This window comes from Dromaius novaehollandiae, chromosome 19 (assembly GCF_036370855.1).
Source record: "Dromaius novaehollandiae isolate bDroNov1 chromosome 19, bDroNov1.hap1, whole genome shotgun sequence".
Taxonomy (NCBI): domain Eukaryota; kingdom Metazoa; phylum Chordata; class Aves; order Casuariiformes; family Dromaiidae; genus Dromaius; species Dromaius novaehollandiae.
Genome location: NC_088116.1, coordinates 11627914 through 11643407, shown reverse-complemented (window position 1 = coordinate 11643407; position 15494 = coordinate 11627914). Strand labels below are relative to the sequence as shown.

The window sequence follows — 15494 nt, the reverse complement described above, 5'->3', positions numbered from 1 at the left end:
ATTTCTGCCTGGGGTACGCACCATGGGCGGTGCTGGCGTTGGCATGATGGCGGTGGGTGGGATCGCGTGCGGGAAGGGCGTGAAGGTGTGCTGGTGTGTGTGCTGATGTGTGTGCTGGTGCTGGTGCTGGTGCTGGTGGAACTCGGTCCTCAGGTACGGCGGTGGGCCGAGGGACGCCCCGCGGTCCGCGCTCTGGGAGGCCAAGAAGCGAGTGTTTAGTTCCTGACGAAGAAGATCTTGTTCTGAAATAGAAACAAAGCAATACAACTCCCCGTGAGCTCAGGGACTTTTCCTGTGCCAATTTTTGATGGCTGTGGTAGCAAGGCAGTATTTAAAACTTCTCATGGGAGACATGGTGGCTCCCACTAAATTTGTACAGACGCATATTGACTCAACTCAGGAGAGGAGGAACTGTTGAGCTGGAGTGAGCAAACACAGGGCAGCAGCTGCTAACATGACTATCTTGCAGTATAGATGCAAAACTGTTACCCAAGTGTTGATAATTCTCCATTTTCTTCCTCCAATTCCCTCTCAGTGTCTTGGGGGGAACAGACATGCTATGTCTTCCCCCAGTCGAAGTATAACACAGCACAGTTTATGCCACAGACAAAAATCTCTACCTCTTTCCCTCACAACACACACACACAGTCTCGCAGGCACATGAATTCAGCTCCGCTGTGTGCATGCGCAATTGGAGACCTTCCCTCTAGCCGGGCTGACCGGGGAGAAGTAACAGCGAACAGGAACCACCGCTGTGGCAAAGGCCTTCTCGAAAGGATTTCCAGATTTTGGGGGGGGCTCATATGCACTGTAATGTGTTTTCACCAGGGGGAGAAAAAAGCAGACATAGAAAAGGCACAGCCATTCAAAAATATCCCTTCCCACGGCGGAAGAGAAGTCACTGGGGAAGTCCAGGTGGGTTTTGGTTTTGGTATCGCTCTCAACGTGTCAGCAAGTCCAGCCTCTGTCCAACCAGCAGCCCTCACCAAACTGACCAAAAGTAATTATTGTGACTAAAAGCGGGCAATCAGTTTCCCATGCTGCACTAGACACGCTTCTGCCATAACCCGCGTGGCGCTTACCTGAGTAAGTGCTACCAGCTGGATGTCCTGGAACCTGCAGTGTCCCTGACGTCAATGGCGGTGGAGGAGGCAAAGCCGTAGGAGGGGCAAACATATTGGGGTGATGTGGGTGTGCGGGGGGCTGGAGGGTGGGCGTGAAGGTATGCAGCGGGCTGTGGCTAGGTAGAGAGAGGGGGAACGGTGAGGCTGAGGGATGGTGAGATATGTGTGGAGGAGGGGCCTGAGTCTTGGCAGGAGTGCTGCTTCTGCTGCTGCTGTTAATGAAAAGAAAAGCAATTAAGCACTGCATGGAAGAGAGAGAAGCTCCAAACGTACGCACACAACCCCACCAAGCTACGCGTGGCTCGCATGAAACAAGTTGCTAATGCAAGCTACGGATCACGAAGGCAAGCCACTATTCTATGAATGCTATCCTGATATTCCTTTCTCTAACCCTTGGCCTCTGCTGTATCTTTTCCAGTTTCTTTCACTTCCTGTGGCCTGTCCACACCAAAAGACGAGACACATTCTCCTTCTCTGTAAAAGGTTGAGCTTCTGTCCTCTAACAACACAGGAATGACACACAAAGGAGCAATCAACCCTGTGCATTCATTACTTAATTATCAGGTCCTTTCTACATGACTGCTTCTGATTCACGGTTTCAGGTAAATGAAGCTCAAAATCAGTGAGCGCTGCATTAATAAAAGTTTAATTTTTGTTAGGGCTTAGTACGATGAAAGACTGCAGAAAATGGGAAATGAACTAGCGCAAGCAACAACGGGTATAGGCTCATTGCACAATCATAGCCTCTCTCTACCCCCACAATATAAAGAGGTAAGATGAGTCAATAAAATAAATATTTGTGATTGTACTGGTTCCAACTTTTCAGGTTTAATTTCCTATGAATGAGTATTTAAAATACATTCACACAGTGCTTAATTTTACTTGTCACTACTTCAAGTAATATTATGCTTCTACTGCAGTGGCTTTTAAAGAAAAGAGATACCAATTTGGTTAAAAATGAATTCAAGTCCTAAAAAACTCCTGGTCTTTACTCAAACCATGAAGCAACCACAACGCTGGTTCGCCAGGTCTTGAAGGACTCCCTGTGCCTGCCAGGCCCTCAGACGGGTTCAGGGAACGATGCCCCAGCGGTGAGCGTTGGCTTGGAAGAGAGGAACCTTGAGGTCCCCAATCCACAGAGACTTCACGGGTTACCGTGAACATGTTATTTAATCTCTCGATATCTCCGTTCCCCTGCTCTAAGTGTGAGGTATGTCTCCCCGTGGCCAGAGGAGGAGAAAAACACCGCAGACTAAGGTGTTGACGGCGCAGGAAGAAATTCAGCCTTAACGTCACAGGTGCAAGAGCTACCAGCAGGGCCGACAGCGGCGGCAGCCAGTTTCTTGTGCTAGGGCACGTAACGGGGTGGAGAAAGCAGAATTGGTTCCCAGGGAGAGGAGGGTGAAAGGAATCAGCCTTCAGAGAGCAGCTCAACTGCAAGAACCGGGATTTTTTCACCCTGGCCTATACCATGTACAGCCCCCTCCGATGGCCTGAGCACGCCGGGACCGGCAGGGAGGTTAAAACACATTAGTGAACCACTCAAGAAGACTCGCGAGCATTTATGGGGAGACTGGATTGGAGCTAAAGCGATCCTGGCCCATTTCAGAGAGGAGGATTAGGGCCGAAGGAGCACAGCGCTGGGGCTGGACGGGCTGCCCCATCTGCCCTCCACCCACGCGCGGTGCCATGAAGCATCACCACAGGGCCCCAGGCTCGCAAGGACCCGGGGCTTCGGCGAGGGAGCCCGTTCGCTCGCCTACCTTAAGCTGTTGAGGCTTAAGCTGCTGCTGTTGTAGGCCGAGAGCGGCTGGGAGAGGCTCTGGGAGGCGGGATGGGGCTGCGCCGGCGGGAGGCCGGGGTGGGCGGGCGGCGCCGGGGAGGGCGGCCGGGGCGGGTGCTGGGCGGCGGGCGGCGGCGCGGGCTGGCGGGTGCCCTCCTCCGGGGCCGGCGGCAACGGCGGGGCCTGCGACGGCGGCGGCGGGGCCGGCGCCTCGGCCCGCGGGGCGAGCGCGGGGCTGGGGCAAGGCGCCTGGGGCGGCGGCTCCGGCTGGGGCTGCGCCGGCGGCTGCGTCGCCTGAGGACAAGGGTCTTTAGGCACCACGGGCTCGAGGATGGGGTCTTTGCTGCTGTCCTGGCTCTTCTCTTGGCTCCTTTCTAATCCTGATATCTTCGGGACGGCTGGGCCCCTAGCACCAGGGTCGGCATTTTCTGCTAGCGTACTGACTCCTAACTCTTTATCTGCAACAACAAGAGAGAGATAAAACAGGTAAGTGTGCGACAAGATGGGCAAAACCAAACTTAAACTGATCTCCCAGAGTTGCACTCTGGGCAGTTACAGCATTTCGTCTGTATTATAAAGGACCGTGCCAACACAAAACCTAACCAAATCCAATCTCCTTTCCAGTAGCATCCCTAACCCTCCATCCTTCTCCTAATTTTCCATCTCACATTTTATTGTAAGAAAAAAAGTTTCTGGTGCCTTGATGAATCCATGCGAAAAAGCAAGTACGCAAAAGGGTTGAGCACGGTTGTTCGAGCACTCAAAAATCTCACGTCACACCTTGCAAAAAAAAATCACCACCTTTGCCTTAAGAAAAATGCCCAGAAGTAGCTGTGCTTTGCTTCGTTCTGCGTCTTCAGCACAATGAAAGTTGGCTTCGTTGGACTCGCCTTCTGGCCCTTCTCTCCTAGGGGATTTGTTTCCCAACTTTCCTGTGCAATCATGCTAGCGTTCCATTTATTTTTTAAGGAAAATGAGATTTTCACAGTCATCACTTGAGTCCAGGATTTGGGGCTCTAGAACAGTGCTGGTAACTACATGAGAGTATGTAATATTGTCTCTATGCGTATTTGGCAAAAGCTGTCCCTAACTGGTCGTATAAAACCCAATGAAATTAGCTACAGAAACATGTAAGCACAAATTGCCAGAGTGAAAGAGGGAAAAATCCATAGGAAGCCAGGAAACTTCACTGGTTTCTCTACTTATGGAACAGCTTGTTTTCTAGGCACATCCCTTTACCCCTAATTACTCTTCTATGCATAACATGACATCTCTATTGCTTGGGCTGCCAAACGAAGAGAATAAAAGAGTCGGGGAAATGACGTATTTTTGCCTCGGGTCTCTTTCAATGACATCCATTTGGGACATCATTCTTCAGAAGACTGGCCAAAGAAGTGGAGAAAGCAACGTGATTAGTCCCGAGCGTATTTTTCTAAAGACAGGAGAGGTAGACAGCCACGCTCTCTGCATGCAAGTATGTGCACCTGCCTCTCTTCTTCTTCTTCCAATAACTCTCCTCAAAAATAAGCCACCTGGTAGAGAGCAGAAACTCTGTCTACTACTATTATTGTCTACTTTTCTTACTCTATTATCACTCCGTTATGAACCCACCAAGGCAGAGAATGCAATGTGAGCTCTCTGCTTTATCAGACATTACACGAGTTCTAAACCTTAAAACACATACTGGTAAGAAACGGTGTTTTTTTTTTTGGTTTGGCTGGTCATGGAATGACCTGTTTGGGTTTTCCAGGTAGCTACATCTCTTTAATAACAATGATTGTTATTATAATTTTAACATTTACTACAGTCGAGTTCTGCTCACCAGCACTCGACAGCAATTTCTCATTTGAATCATACTGCCTTCCCCAAAACTTGACTATTTGATGCATGATAACACCTTTAAACAAATTCTGAGGGAGTATTGCTGACCCAAAATGAGAAAGGGGAACTCCTCCAGCTGCAGTGGGAATTACGAGCACCTTTTAGACCAATATTGCAAAGCAACTGTGAAAAGCTGGATTTCTAACATCTTTGACTATGACAAAAATGAAGTGCAGGGAAAACACAGAAGATCTAATGGGGCTTGATAATTAAAAATGTACCCAATCATCTTAAGGAAGTAAAGCTTTACTCAATCTTCCACCGATCTTAAGGGGTAAAAGAGAATATAGGCATAATAAAATGATACACATTGAGAGAAATCTGTTGACAGCTACATTGTTCAAACTCTGAAGCAAAGGAGTGCAAATGAAAAGTGTATTCTGCCAGCCCCTAAACGGGGTACACCGCAACAGCGTTTGCCAACGGCCTCATCACTAGAACCTGCCTGCTCCCCTGACACAGAGGGCTGGGCAGAAACGTGACTAATATATATCATCGTTTGTATCCTTTGGGTTTAATTTCATGCAGAGATTATAGTTCTATGCCTCCTGACAAAGTATGGGAGGTCCCCTGTTATTAAGTGTTTTATAGGCTCCGCATGACGGCAAGTACCCTGATAAAGTGGAGTTCAGGACGTTTTAATAGTTTTCGACAGGACACAGGAAAAAAAAAAACCCTTTGAGGGATAAAAGGGAGCTGAAGAGGAGAAGAAGAGAGAAACAGAGACAGAAAAAAAAGCAAACCGAGTTATTTGATGAGAGTATATTTTAACTGCTGTTGTTGCATGCTCCCAGAGTATGCAAGCTGTAATTGGCACAGAGGCTCCTCCAGGAATTTGGATCAGAAGACCAGAGGAGCAACAGGGAGACTCCGGAGGAATAAAAATAATTACTCTGCTGTACACCCAAGGTCAATCGCACGGCAATTAAATTGCAGGTTATAAATAAAGGAAACTCAGCCTGCACTAATTCTGTTTGATCAAACGTTATCAAAAGTTAGACAGAGTGTGATCACCGTATGTCTTAAGACAGGACCCCAAAGAGGAAAATAAAACAAAGAGCAATACGTTGTTCAGGAATATGTGGATATATGTTCCTAGCCATTACAGGTTTAAGAGTTATGATATTTTGATTTTTAACAGAACGGCATCATAATTACGGCTTTGAGGGTTTGGCCTTGTCATTAGAAATTCCCTGCAAGGTGAATGTAGTAGGTGGTCTGAAAAACCAGCAGAGGTGCTACTCCTAAGGCTGCAGGGAATACCCTGCACTCAGTGCATTCATTAAATCTTTTTATTCGATATTTTTAGTGTCTCTTGTGTGTGTAACATTTATTCAGCTGGGGAGTTTGCTCCTAATATAGCAGCTCCCCCTCCCCTGGAGAAAAAGGACTATGAATCCTAACATCTCCTGGGTACTTTTTGCTGCTGCTTACATCTTCATTACACAGCCCATAAGCACCACTCCTGTTAGTTCGCAGCTTAGAAGATGCTGTTTTTAGTAGGATAATGTTATTCCAAATGTCAAGCACTGCATGTGTGCACGCTTTCTCTCTCTCTGTCTTACCCCACTGCATCTGTGCTATACCACAAACTGGTATCTGGTGTCCAGGAATCTAACCCCAGTATGCCTTGGCAAATGCATTTCTGCAGGACTGATAATCATGACGGATAAACCAGAAAGAATTTTTCATTCCACAATATCTATTTAGGGAGTTGAAATCCCACATCTGTGATGAGCGCTACCAATTACATGTTTCATATGAAGGGCTTAAGTCTTCGCCAACAGTATCTCAAGGTCATACAAACAAGATTACCCTTGTTCTTATAGCACGTCTTTGCACAACACATTATTTGTATGTGTGAACTGACCAGCTTGCCTTAAGAACTAAGAGGTAAAAGTCCCTCGTGTCACTATGATACAAGCCAACTACACAAATTTCTGAGTTTGTGTGTACATCAGAGGAACTCATTTCCATCCCAAATGCTAAAGTAAGCAAGCTAATTTTATTTGATGGCAGTTGCCATGTTTTTATTTTAGATAAAATAATATTACTGCATCAGCATTCAGAAAAGCAGTAATTGTGATGTAACTTAAATGCTGACACAGGCTTTCCTTTTTCCCCTGGCTTGATATTGTATCCATCAGCAGTCGGTCTTTTACCAAAAAAGGAATAAAGCCATAGTTCGAAGTTTCTCTGAGGACTGAGAAAAAACATTCGCTACGCTTGTACCACACAGACAGTACATACAACCTGCATTTCATTATCGTCCTTTCCTGTCTGTGCCCTTTGATGTGTCTTAAGCCTCAAATTCATCTATTTTTCGCTTAACACAAAAAATATTGTGGTCTCTCAAGGTGCAGGACTGCCTCCAAGTAATACAAGTGCAGTTATGAGTTTGCTGTGTCTATGTGATTAGTACTTGGTTGGCTCAATAACACCAGAGGAGGAGACAAGGCCACACTGTGCAGACCTGTAAGTAAACCAAATGACTGCATGTGAACTAGAGAGACTCTGTATCTGCGAGTTTACATTATATTTTATATACATTCTGTGAACATACACATATACACATGCACTCCCATGTGTTTGTATACATGTATATGTTACGTGTAATACATATGCATTTATATTTAAACCCATATCTATCATATGTATACATATAGTTAACAGAGAAATACACAGTGCATGCAAACACTTCAATTAAAAGACATGGATTTGTATAATGAACACAGTTAATATGCAGCATTCACCTGAAATGCCGTTGCCTGTCTTCCTAACGCGCACAGAGGCAAAATTTGACCTAAAGTCTGCATTCCGGCTCCTTTGTAACTCTTGGGTGATCCAAAAGAGCTAGAAGAGGGCCAGAGCCGGCCAGTGGAGACCATCGCTGCCACCACATGAAGCCCAACTCTTCTTCTGCCAACAAAGAGGCCCCGTTGAAATTCGCCAAATTTTTGAAGTTCACAAGGAGTCACGAATTCAGTGCATACTCTAGTTTTGCCTAATCAGGTGTGTCTGCAAGGGAGTTTCGACAAGTTTGGTTGTAGCAAAGATCAAAGGAGATGCTACTGGCCACCTCAGGGTGCATCATGACGAGAGCTGGGGCACTACCGACCCTGCTCTGGATCAAGTGACAGTCAAGGAAGCGAGGACTGCCCACCTCTGACCTGAAGTGAAGACACTTGGGGAATGAAGTCTCCTTAGACAACGTGATTCCTGACGCTGTCACTTACAGTGGCCAAACCTGTTTTCTAAACACAAAATCATCTAACTTCTCTGTGTGCAGGTCTGGAACAGCTGAGCTTGATTCAGAAACAAGAATATGCAAGTACCCTGTCACTCCTTCTCCCTTCCACATTAGGATTCATCCTTTCTACGTCTGGCTTGGGAGGAAGAAGGCATCTTAAGAGAGCAATCCAGAACAAACACTGAATTTTCCATTCCCTTGAGGGGCTTTTGGGTTAAGCTCAAAGTCCTTATTGCACTAGTAGGAAAATTATAGGAAGTTTTCAATGTTCTGATGCTATCAGCGTTATCTTTGGGATTAAGCATTCAGCCTACCCTGGAATTCTACTCACGTTTTTATAGCATTATTTAATTTTAAAATAGCATTAATTTTCTTTTACTTCTTTGATAAGTTAAACTCCTCTCTAGACAATATAACCACTGCCTAACTAAAAATTTCTCTTAATGCAAGATAAAAAATTAGATCTTTCAAAAAAATATAAAACTATTTCCTTCAGTTTTAACGTGGGTAAGTGGGCAGTTGATGCACACTGTCACAACCAATACAAACTGTCATAACTTCGCTGAAGTCAATGTAATGCAGAAAATGTAAACCCGCCGACCATCAGCCCTGAGAGGTATACTTCCATAAGCATTTTACAAGGCTTGAAATAAGTAATCAGGTTTAAGACCTGATTGTACATTTCATATTGATTAGACATTGGTCAAAGAAACATTTGGATCAATAAAGGCAGATGACAGAAACTATTACTGCAAAGGATGGAGAAGATCGTTGGGTATACCAGCCAACATGTATCATAAAGGCCCCAGAGCACTTCATCTGTTGTACTGGATACATATAATTTGCTAAAAACAATTTTTCATTTTTAGCACACAGCCATCTTTCATCCTAATTTCCAAGGACACTAACAAAATATTTGATTATGCAAATTAAAGACATGCATTCAAAAGTATGGTTACAAGCAGCTCTGTCATCTGCTGATACCAATTATTCCACAGTAAGCAGGTATTTAGTACAAGTGAATAGCAAGACTCATGACACACTTTGTACTTAATTATAAAACAGAGAAGAAAATCATTCAGGACAAAAGATTTTGCTACCTCCTGTTAAAAATGTTTATCTTCTGCGTTGAAATGGATTTAATTGTCAACAATAAAGTTGCAGATCAATGAAAAGAAGCACTTAGTGGAATTGCACAAGATGTTGACAATTCTTCAGTCATTGAGCTGCTTCTGGCCTTGATTTGAGAATGCAGAGTCCTCCAATATTTCACATGAAACAATTTATTTCATCCAGCTGTTAAACAGAACATACGCCATAAATGTAACTCCTATATCCTGTATACTTTGAGTATAATATTGAAAGCACTTGATGTTTGATATTTTTTTTTAAAGCACCTCTTTACTTAGTAAAAAGGAATGGGATATAGCTTTCTAGAGGAAAGTGAAGTACAGAACATCCAAACATCCCTCTCTCTTAGAAATCATCTCATTTTACTTAATAGGAAATAGATGCATGCAATTGTAACATCCTAACATTCCCTAAGAGAAAATACCATGATAACTTGATCCTGCTTCAACGCACACACATACACACACATGCACAGCAAAAGGCTAATTTCCAATAGGCAAAATGTCTTGGCTTCCTAACCTAACCGGTTAAGAAACAATAAATTACATCATTAACTATGCAACTCTGACATATCCAATAGGGAACTAACAGCCCTGAAGTGTTCACTGAAGGGGACTTTTCTCGCGTGGGCTGGCCAACTTCCCACATAGGAAGTAAAGCTGGCAAATCAAATGGGGGATATTCTTTGCTAATAAAGGGGTTGCACACAAAAAAGCATTAGCTTCCTGTTTCAGTTTAGCACTTAAATTAAAGAAACAGGGGTCTTGTAATCATAATTTGTAAAGCAAAGCTAGGATCACAGAAACATAGTCAACACCCTATTAAATCAGGCCTAAGGTTCATGTTTCCTGTCACTGATCACAGCCACCACAAGATTTTTCCAAAACAGGTGTAAAAATCTTGCAGCCAAAGTAGGTAAAATAATCTCTCCACCACATTAGATCGCATGCTGATCTCTAGGAAGATTGGCTTATACTCAAAAGCCTGAGATCTTCCATGTTTTTCCAGAATTATGTTAACACAGTATAGTTATCTACATAAATCTCTAGTCCCTTCTGAGTATTCTTCAGTTCTTGCCCACAGCAGTAGATTTCTTAGTATGTTATAGGAAAATATTCCTTCCACAAGGTTTTCATTTCTCACCTTGTAATGTCCACTCGGTTCTTACGACTCTGTGAGAGCAGGACTCCCCTAAATGCCGTCAATAACTTTCATTATTTTACAGATTTTGTGTCCCCTTCTATCTCCTTTTCAAGTTATACTCCTATGCCCCCAGTTTTTCTTCCTGTGAGTCTCCCCACTTGCCTGATCACTTCTTGTTGTTCTTCTGTGTCCTCCTGTTGAACCTCCTAGGTTTCTGCAATATTTTCTTTAGAAACAGGCTGACTAATAATGCATAGCACTCGGTAGCTGCACCACGGATTTATCCAAAAGCATTATCAATCTCATCATATTATCTGTTTTTTTTACTATTCTCTCGGCCTGATTAGGTTTCTCTAAGGTTTCTAACAGTTCTCCCTGGTTCCAGCTATAGCTTTGCACCACCTATAAATGTTGGCATTTACTCTCCCATCTTTTACGATGACCAACCAAGGACAGAGGACAATACTTCAACTGCTCTCAAACCACGTTGAAAACAGGTCAGGATGAAAATAACCCAACTCTGCTTTCTTTCCTCTAGCTGTATTTTATTGGTAACCATACTTTGTTTTTTCCTTCATGACAACTCTGCTTCCACGGCAGCCTTTTGCTCAGGACCTCGTCAAAGCCCTTCTGCGACTCTAGATAAATTATGTCATTTTTACCGTTTGCTACTTTAACACTTCAGAGGAATTCAAACAGCTTAGTGAGACAACGTTCCCTTATCGCGATCCTCCTAGATGGCCTCTCTCATACTGTAACCCTCCAAATGTTCTGTGATTCAGTTCTGAGGCGTATTTTTAACCACTCCGCTGACGTAAGGCAGACTTGGTGGCATGCAGCTCCAACCCCAGGCCTTGGAGAATTTTTTAAACTTAGGTTCACTCGCCACCCATCCATCTGCTGCAAGAGTATCCGTTCCTAATGAAAGGCAGCATATTTTTCTTAGCACCTCACACACACGTGCAATTTGATCTGCAAACCCTGCTAGAAATTTTAGCTGTTCATCATTGGGGCCTCATTTCTCAGTTGCTTTTTGAAGTATGAGTTAGCCCCAGCACCGCTCTTCTTGACACCTCAGGCACCAAGAGCTCCCCCACGTCTCCCATCAGGCAACTATCTCCCTACGTTCAGAGCCTGGCACACCAAAATTCAGGAACGGGCTGCCGGGGCCTCTCGCCAAACCTGCCCCAGCAACGCAACGCCAAAACCCTCAGCTCGAGCACGTCCACCAAGAGATCCCACAGCACCGCGAGGAGCAGAGGCCAAACCCCCGGAGAGCCAGATCCCCCGGTCCCACGACAGGAAAATCCTCCTTCCCTCGGACAGGGGTCAGTCGCAAAACATCTCTCCAGCCTAACTTCGGAAATACGGATTTTGTTTGGCTTCCCCTCTCGTGTTTTGGCTATCTGTAGGAATCAGTCACCTTCCTGGTGAAATTGCTGCATGGCGGAAATGTGAGCAGAGCATTTCCAAACTCCTGCCTACAAGTAAATGAGGTGGAAGCACGGCATACTAAACCATCAAAAAAAAGAGAAAACACAGCCAGGCTCAATTTTTTGTCCAGTTTTCAAGAAGGGCTGGGTATCTTAGCACAAGTGTAATGCCACGACAATTTCTGAGAAGAAAAACATACTGGCTTTATCCAACCCACCCCCCCTTGCTTACTATCAATCTGCTTCGGCCACGGAGCTGCAATATTCTCCAAAACGCTCGTGACATCAGCTCATCCCGCTCGTACGTGACAGAAGCACTTGAACGAGCTTGAATAAAACCGGCTTTCAAAAGCGGCTCGGAAAGTATCACCTTATGAGCACTGATCGAATTTAGCATGACAGCTCAGTTTAATATATGAAGGACAACGAGATCTGTGTGATAAGTTTATACAGAAAAATAACACGTTCATTCCCCTCGAGAGGTGTCGTACCCATAACTCACCAGACACATAACACTGTTTCCTTTGTGAATTTGTTCTCCGGAGCCAAGAATTTTCTATCCTATTTTTAAAGGCAGGACGTCAATATAAACGCAGCGCTTAAAAACTGCAGTGCCCCACTTGCTGGCACTGGGCTTATTAAGCTCAGAACGATCTTGACAAGGTGCAATTTTAATTACAACTGTTTTAGCTGCTTAGTTTCTATAGGCAAACTCCACTGAGCTTACACTTTGCAACTCCATTGATCCAGGCCGCCCTACACTATTATCTATGCTTGCAAATATTTTGCCCGTTTCCAACAGGGCAGAAGAAAAGTTTGGTGTTATCCAACTGTCTGGTCTAATGTAGTATTTCCTAGGCAGGATTCTTCTGGCCTGAGTCATACGGATAAACTTAGTCATTTTGATGTTCATGAGATACATAGGGTGTCATTAAATGCTGTCAGTTAGATCTGTCCAGTGATCCCCATCCCTTTCTAAATTGCATGTTGTGGGTCCTGCAACAGGGCCGTGAACTTTTTGTACCCCTTCTAAAGACATGCACAGTTTCTGTGAATGTTTCCCAGCTTGTATAAGATATCTTTGCACCTTCTGCTATATATATTAGCTTCCTTATATACTTTTTTATATATATATTTTATATATGTATATATATGTATGTGTGTGTGTATATATATATATATATATATATATATATATATATATATATATATATATAAAAGCTTCCTTCGTTTCTTGTAATGAAGGGATAATTTTCTACCATTCCGAGTTTTAGGCTTTAAAAAAGTGTCACAGACAGATAACAACCATTTGGACCTGGGATACTGGCCTGCAAAGCCAGCTTCACCTTGGCCACATTTACTTGTTTATTCTAGAAGGGAAAATAAGGGGCCAAATTATTGGATAGATTTAAGTGATACGGCTGTAACAAAACTGAAGATCTGCCACTTCATTTTGTGTCTCACTGTTTTGAGAGCAGTCATAGTTACTACAGGTTTTTCTTGGTAGGTAAGCATGACCGTATACCAAATTTTTCCTATGTGGGATGGTAGTAGAGGACTTGAAAAGCTTTACAGAAATTAAAACAGAAAAGAATATAAAATTGAGGAAAAAAGCACGATAGCATCCACAGCTCTTTGGTGTGTACTAGTTTCATTTTTAAATCATTCTATAGCATTTTATAAACGGGAATGCGATAAAAATTTTATTAAATTCAGTATGAGAAATCAAAAATTGAAAAGTAGACTTTTATTAAAGCCATGTATAAAGGAGCATCATTATATGCTGTATAATTCAATGTAAGTAATGTGGGCCCTTTGCGCTCTGAAGATCTCATGATGTCTCCCTATCTCAGCAAGAAACACTACATAATTGCTCAAAAAGGTTTGCTTTGCCTTGACATCTTGTTTTCTTGAACATCACTCTCCCCAGCCTGCTCTTTACATCCGCTGAATATTGACTAGTTTGTTCCAATTACTTGAACTAAGTGGACAACATAAAGACTGCGGCTCTCCCCAGTCACTGAAGCTATATAAACAAATTGAATGAAATCTTGACTATTTAAGTGAAATTAATTCCCAGACACCGAGGTGGGAAGACGATGGGAGCCTGGCAGGGCTCAGAGAGATTGCATTTTGTGCTTGTCAATCTGTGTAAATGCTAATCGCAATCAGAGCGGCTGCCCGCGGATCGGCTCCGCTTTCACAGCCTCCAAACAGTTGGAGGGGTCCTGTTAGAGTAAACTTCAGGACAACAAAAGGTTCGTTATATCGTAAGTATTCCATACAATGACACATGTTCTCCTAGAGTCAGCGAAACTACTCCCATTACATTTATCCATGACATTAGGCTTTCTTCCCATATAAATACATACAATAGAACCGTGTAAATTGGATTTTTGATAGGACTATTGACTTATTGAGCACAGTACCTGTCCTCCAACAGACCTGGAGGAATAATGAGCTGTAACACGACAAGCTAACTGGACATTTCCATGCAATCGGAAAAAATCTTTTCCTTAACCCCGCCAGAGGATCAGCTTTAACAGGGAACAAAGGTCTGACAAAGCTCGTATCTCAGGGGTATCACCTTTACAACTGCACGTGCTCCTTCATATCATTTTGCTAGAAGATAAAAATTTCACTGAACGCTAGCAATGGTAGTTTGTATAAAATGAAGTTTGGGGCTCTATTTATCTTTTTATTACCAACCTGAAAGCAAAATCAGACTGAAGGTGCAAAGGCGGCATGAAGCTACTTGTGATCTACGTGTATTATAAGCTATTCAAGTACCTATGGTCTCCAAGGAAGCTCTAACCAAAGTGTTTCTTCTCGAAGATCTGCACGACCTCCACACTGACCATCCAGAACACTGAGCACATCCTGGATTTGTGCTGAAGAGCCTTTGCACAACAGAAAAGGCAGAGCTCACCTTAACTACATGTTCATTTATTGACTTCACCTTAATGAAAACAGCAGAATGGTATGTCAACACTATTTTCTTTATGATAGGGTAACTGTCTTAGCAATATTCGCATAATGAGATCATAAAACACACCAGCAGGGCTTTTAGCAAATGTAAGCACTCCCAGCTTAATGTCAGATAAGCAGTCAGCTTAAGAAACCAAATAAATATCCTATCTACCTATCAAAATGAATGATGAGCAATGAAGATCAGATTAAAGTCAAATCTGCCACGTACATGCTTCCACTAGAAATACAATACGATTGCTCTGTTGGTAAGATATGAGTCTCATACTGCCTTACTGGCGGAAAAGACACCAACAGCAGGATGCAAAGACTGAAGCTGAAGACAATACTGACTGGTGCAGGGCATTTTTCCAGCCTAAAAGGCAAAATTTGCTGTTCAAGCTGAAATCTTCAGCCTATATACACTCTAACGTACCCTTTGAAAAATGTCCCATGCTCCTAACTTTTATGTTGATTCCCGCCGTGCCACGCTGAGGCTATTTATTAGCCAGCAAATGGCACATCCAAAGCCTGAAGTCCTCCACGTACGACTTTCTGTTGCTTCCTCCGTGTTGCATGGAACCGTAATTCTAAAAGGATTAAAAGTTTACCAGCACAGCCATGTAAAGTAGAAAATGAATTGTTCACTCTTCTCATCTCTGTTTGGAAATTAGATTACAGGCTCCAAGTGAGCTGAAATACCGAATGAGGCAAATCCGTGTGATTAGCTCACAGGTGGCCAGTGAGCCTTTTCTGTGCTTCAAAGTCTAGCAGATTCCCAT

At 43.5% G+C, this 15494-nt stretch overlaps 1 protein-coding gene across 7 annotated transcripts in view; it reads right to left on the bottom strand.

Annotated features, from left to right (window-relative positions):
* AUTS2 (activator of transcription and developmental regulator AUTS2) overlaps window positions 1-15494 on the bottom strand; it is a 767986-nt gene that overhangs the window by 25144 nt on the left and 727348 nt on the right. For 4 of the 7 annotated variants that reach the window (XM_064523450.1, XM_064523454.1, XM_064523456.1 and 1 more), the window contains 3 exons: window positions 2888-3365; window positions 1083-1336; window positions 1-242 (listed from right to left, as the gene is read on the bottom strand). In XM_064523450.1, the coding sequence (XP_064379520.1) occupies window positions 1-242; window positions 1083-1336; window positions 2888-3365 (974 nt within the window). The remainder of the gene's footprint in view (window positions 243-1082; window positions 1337-2887; window positions 3366-15494) is intronic. The other 3 variants (XM_064523452.1, XM_064523455.1, XM_064523451.1) reach the window with 2 other exon arrangements.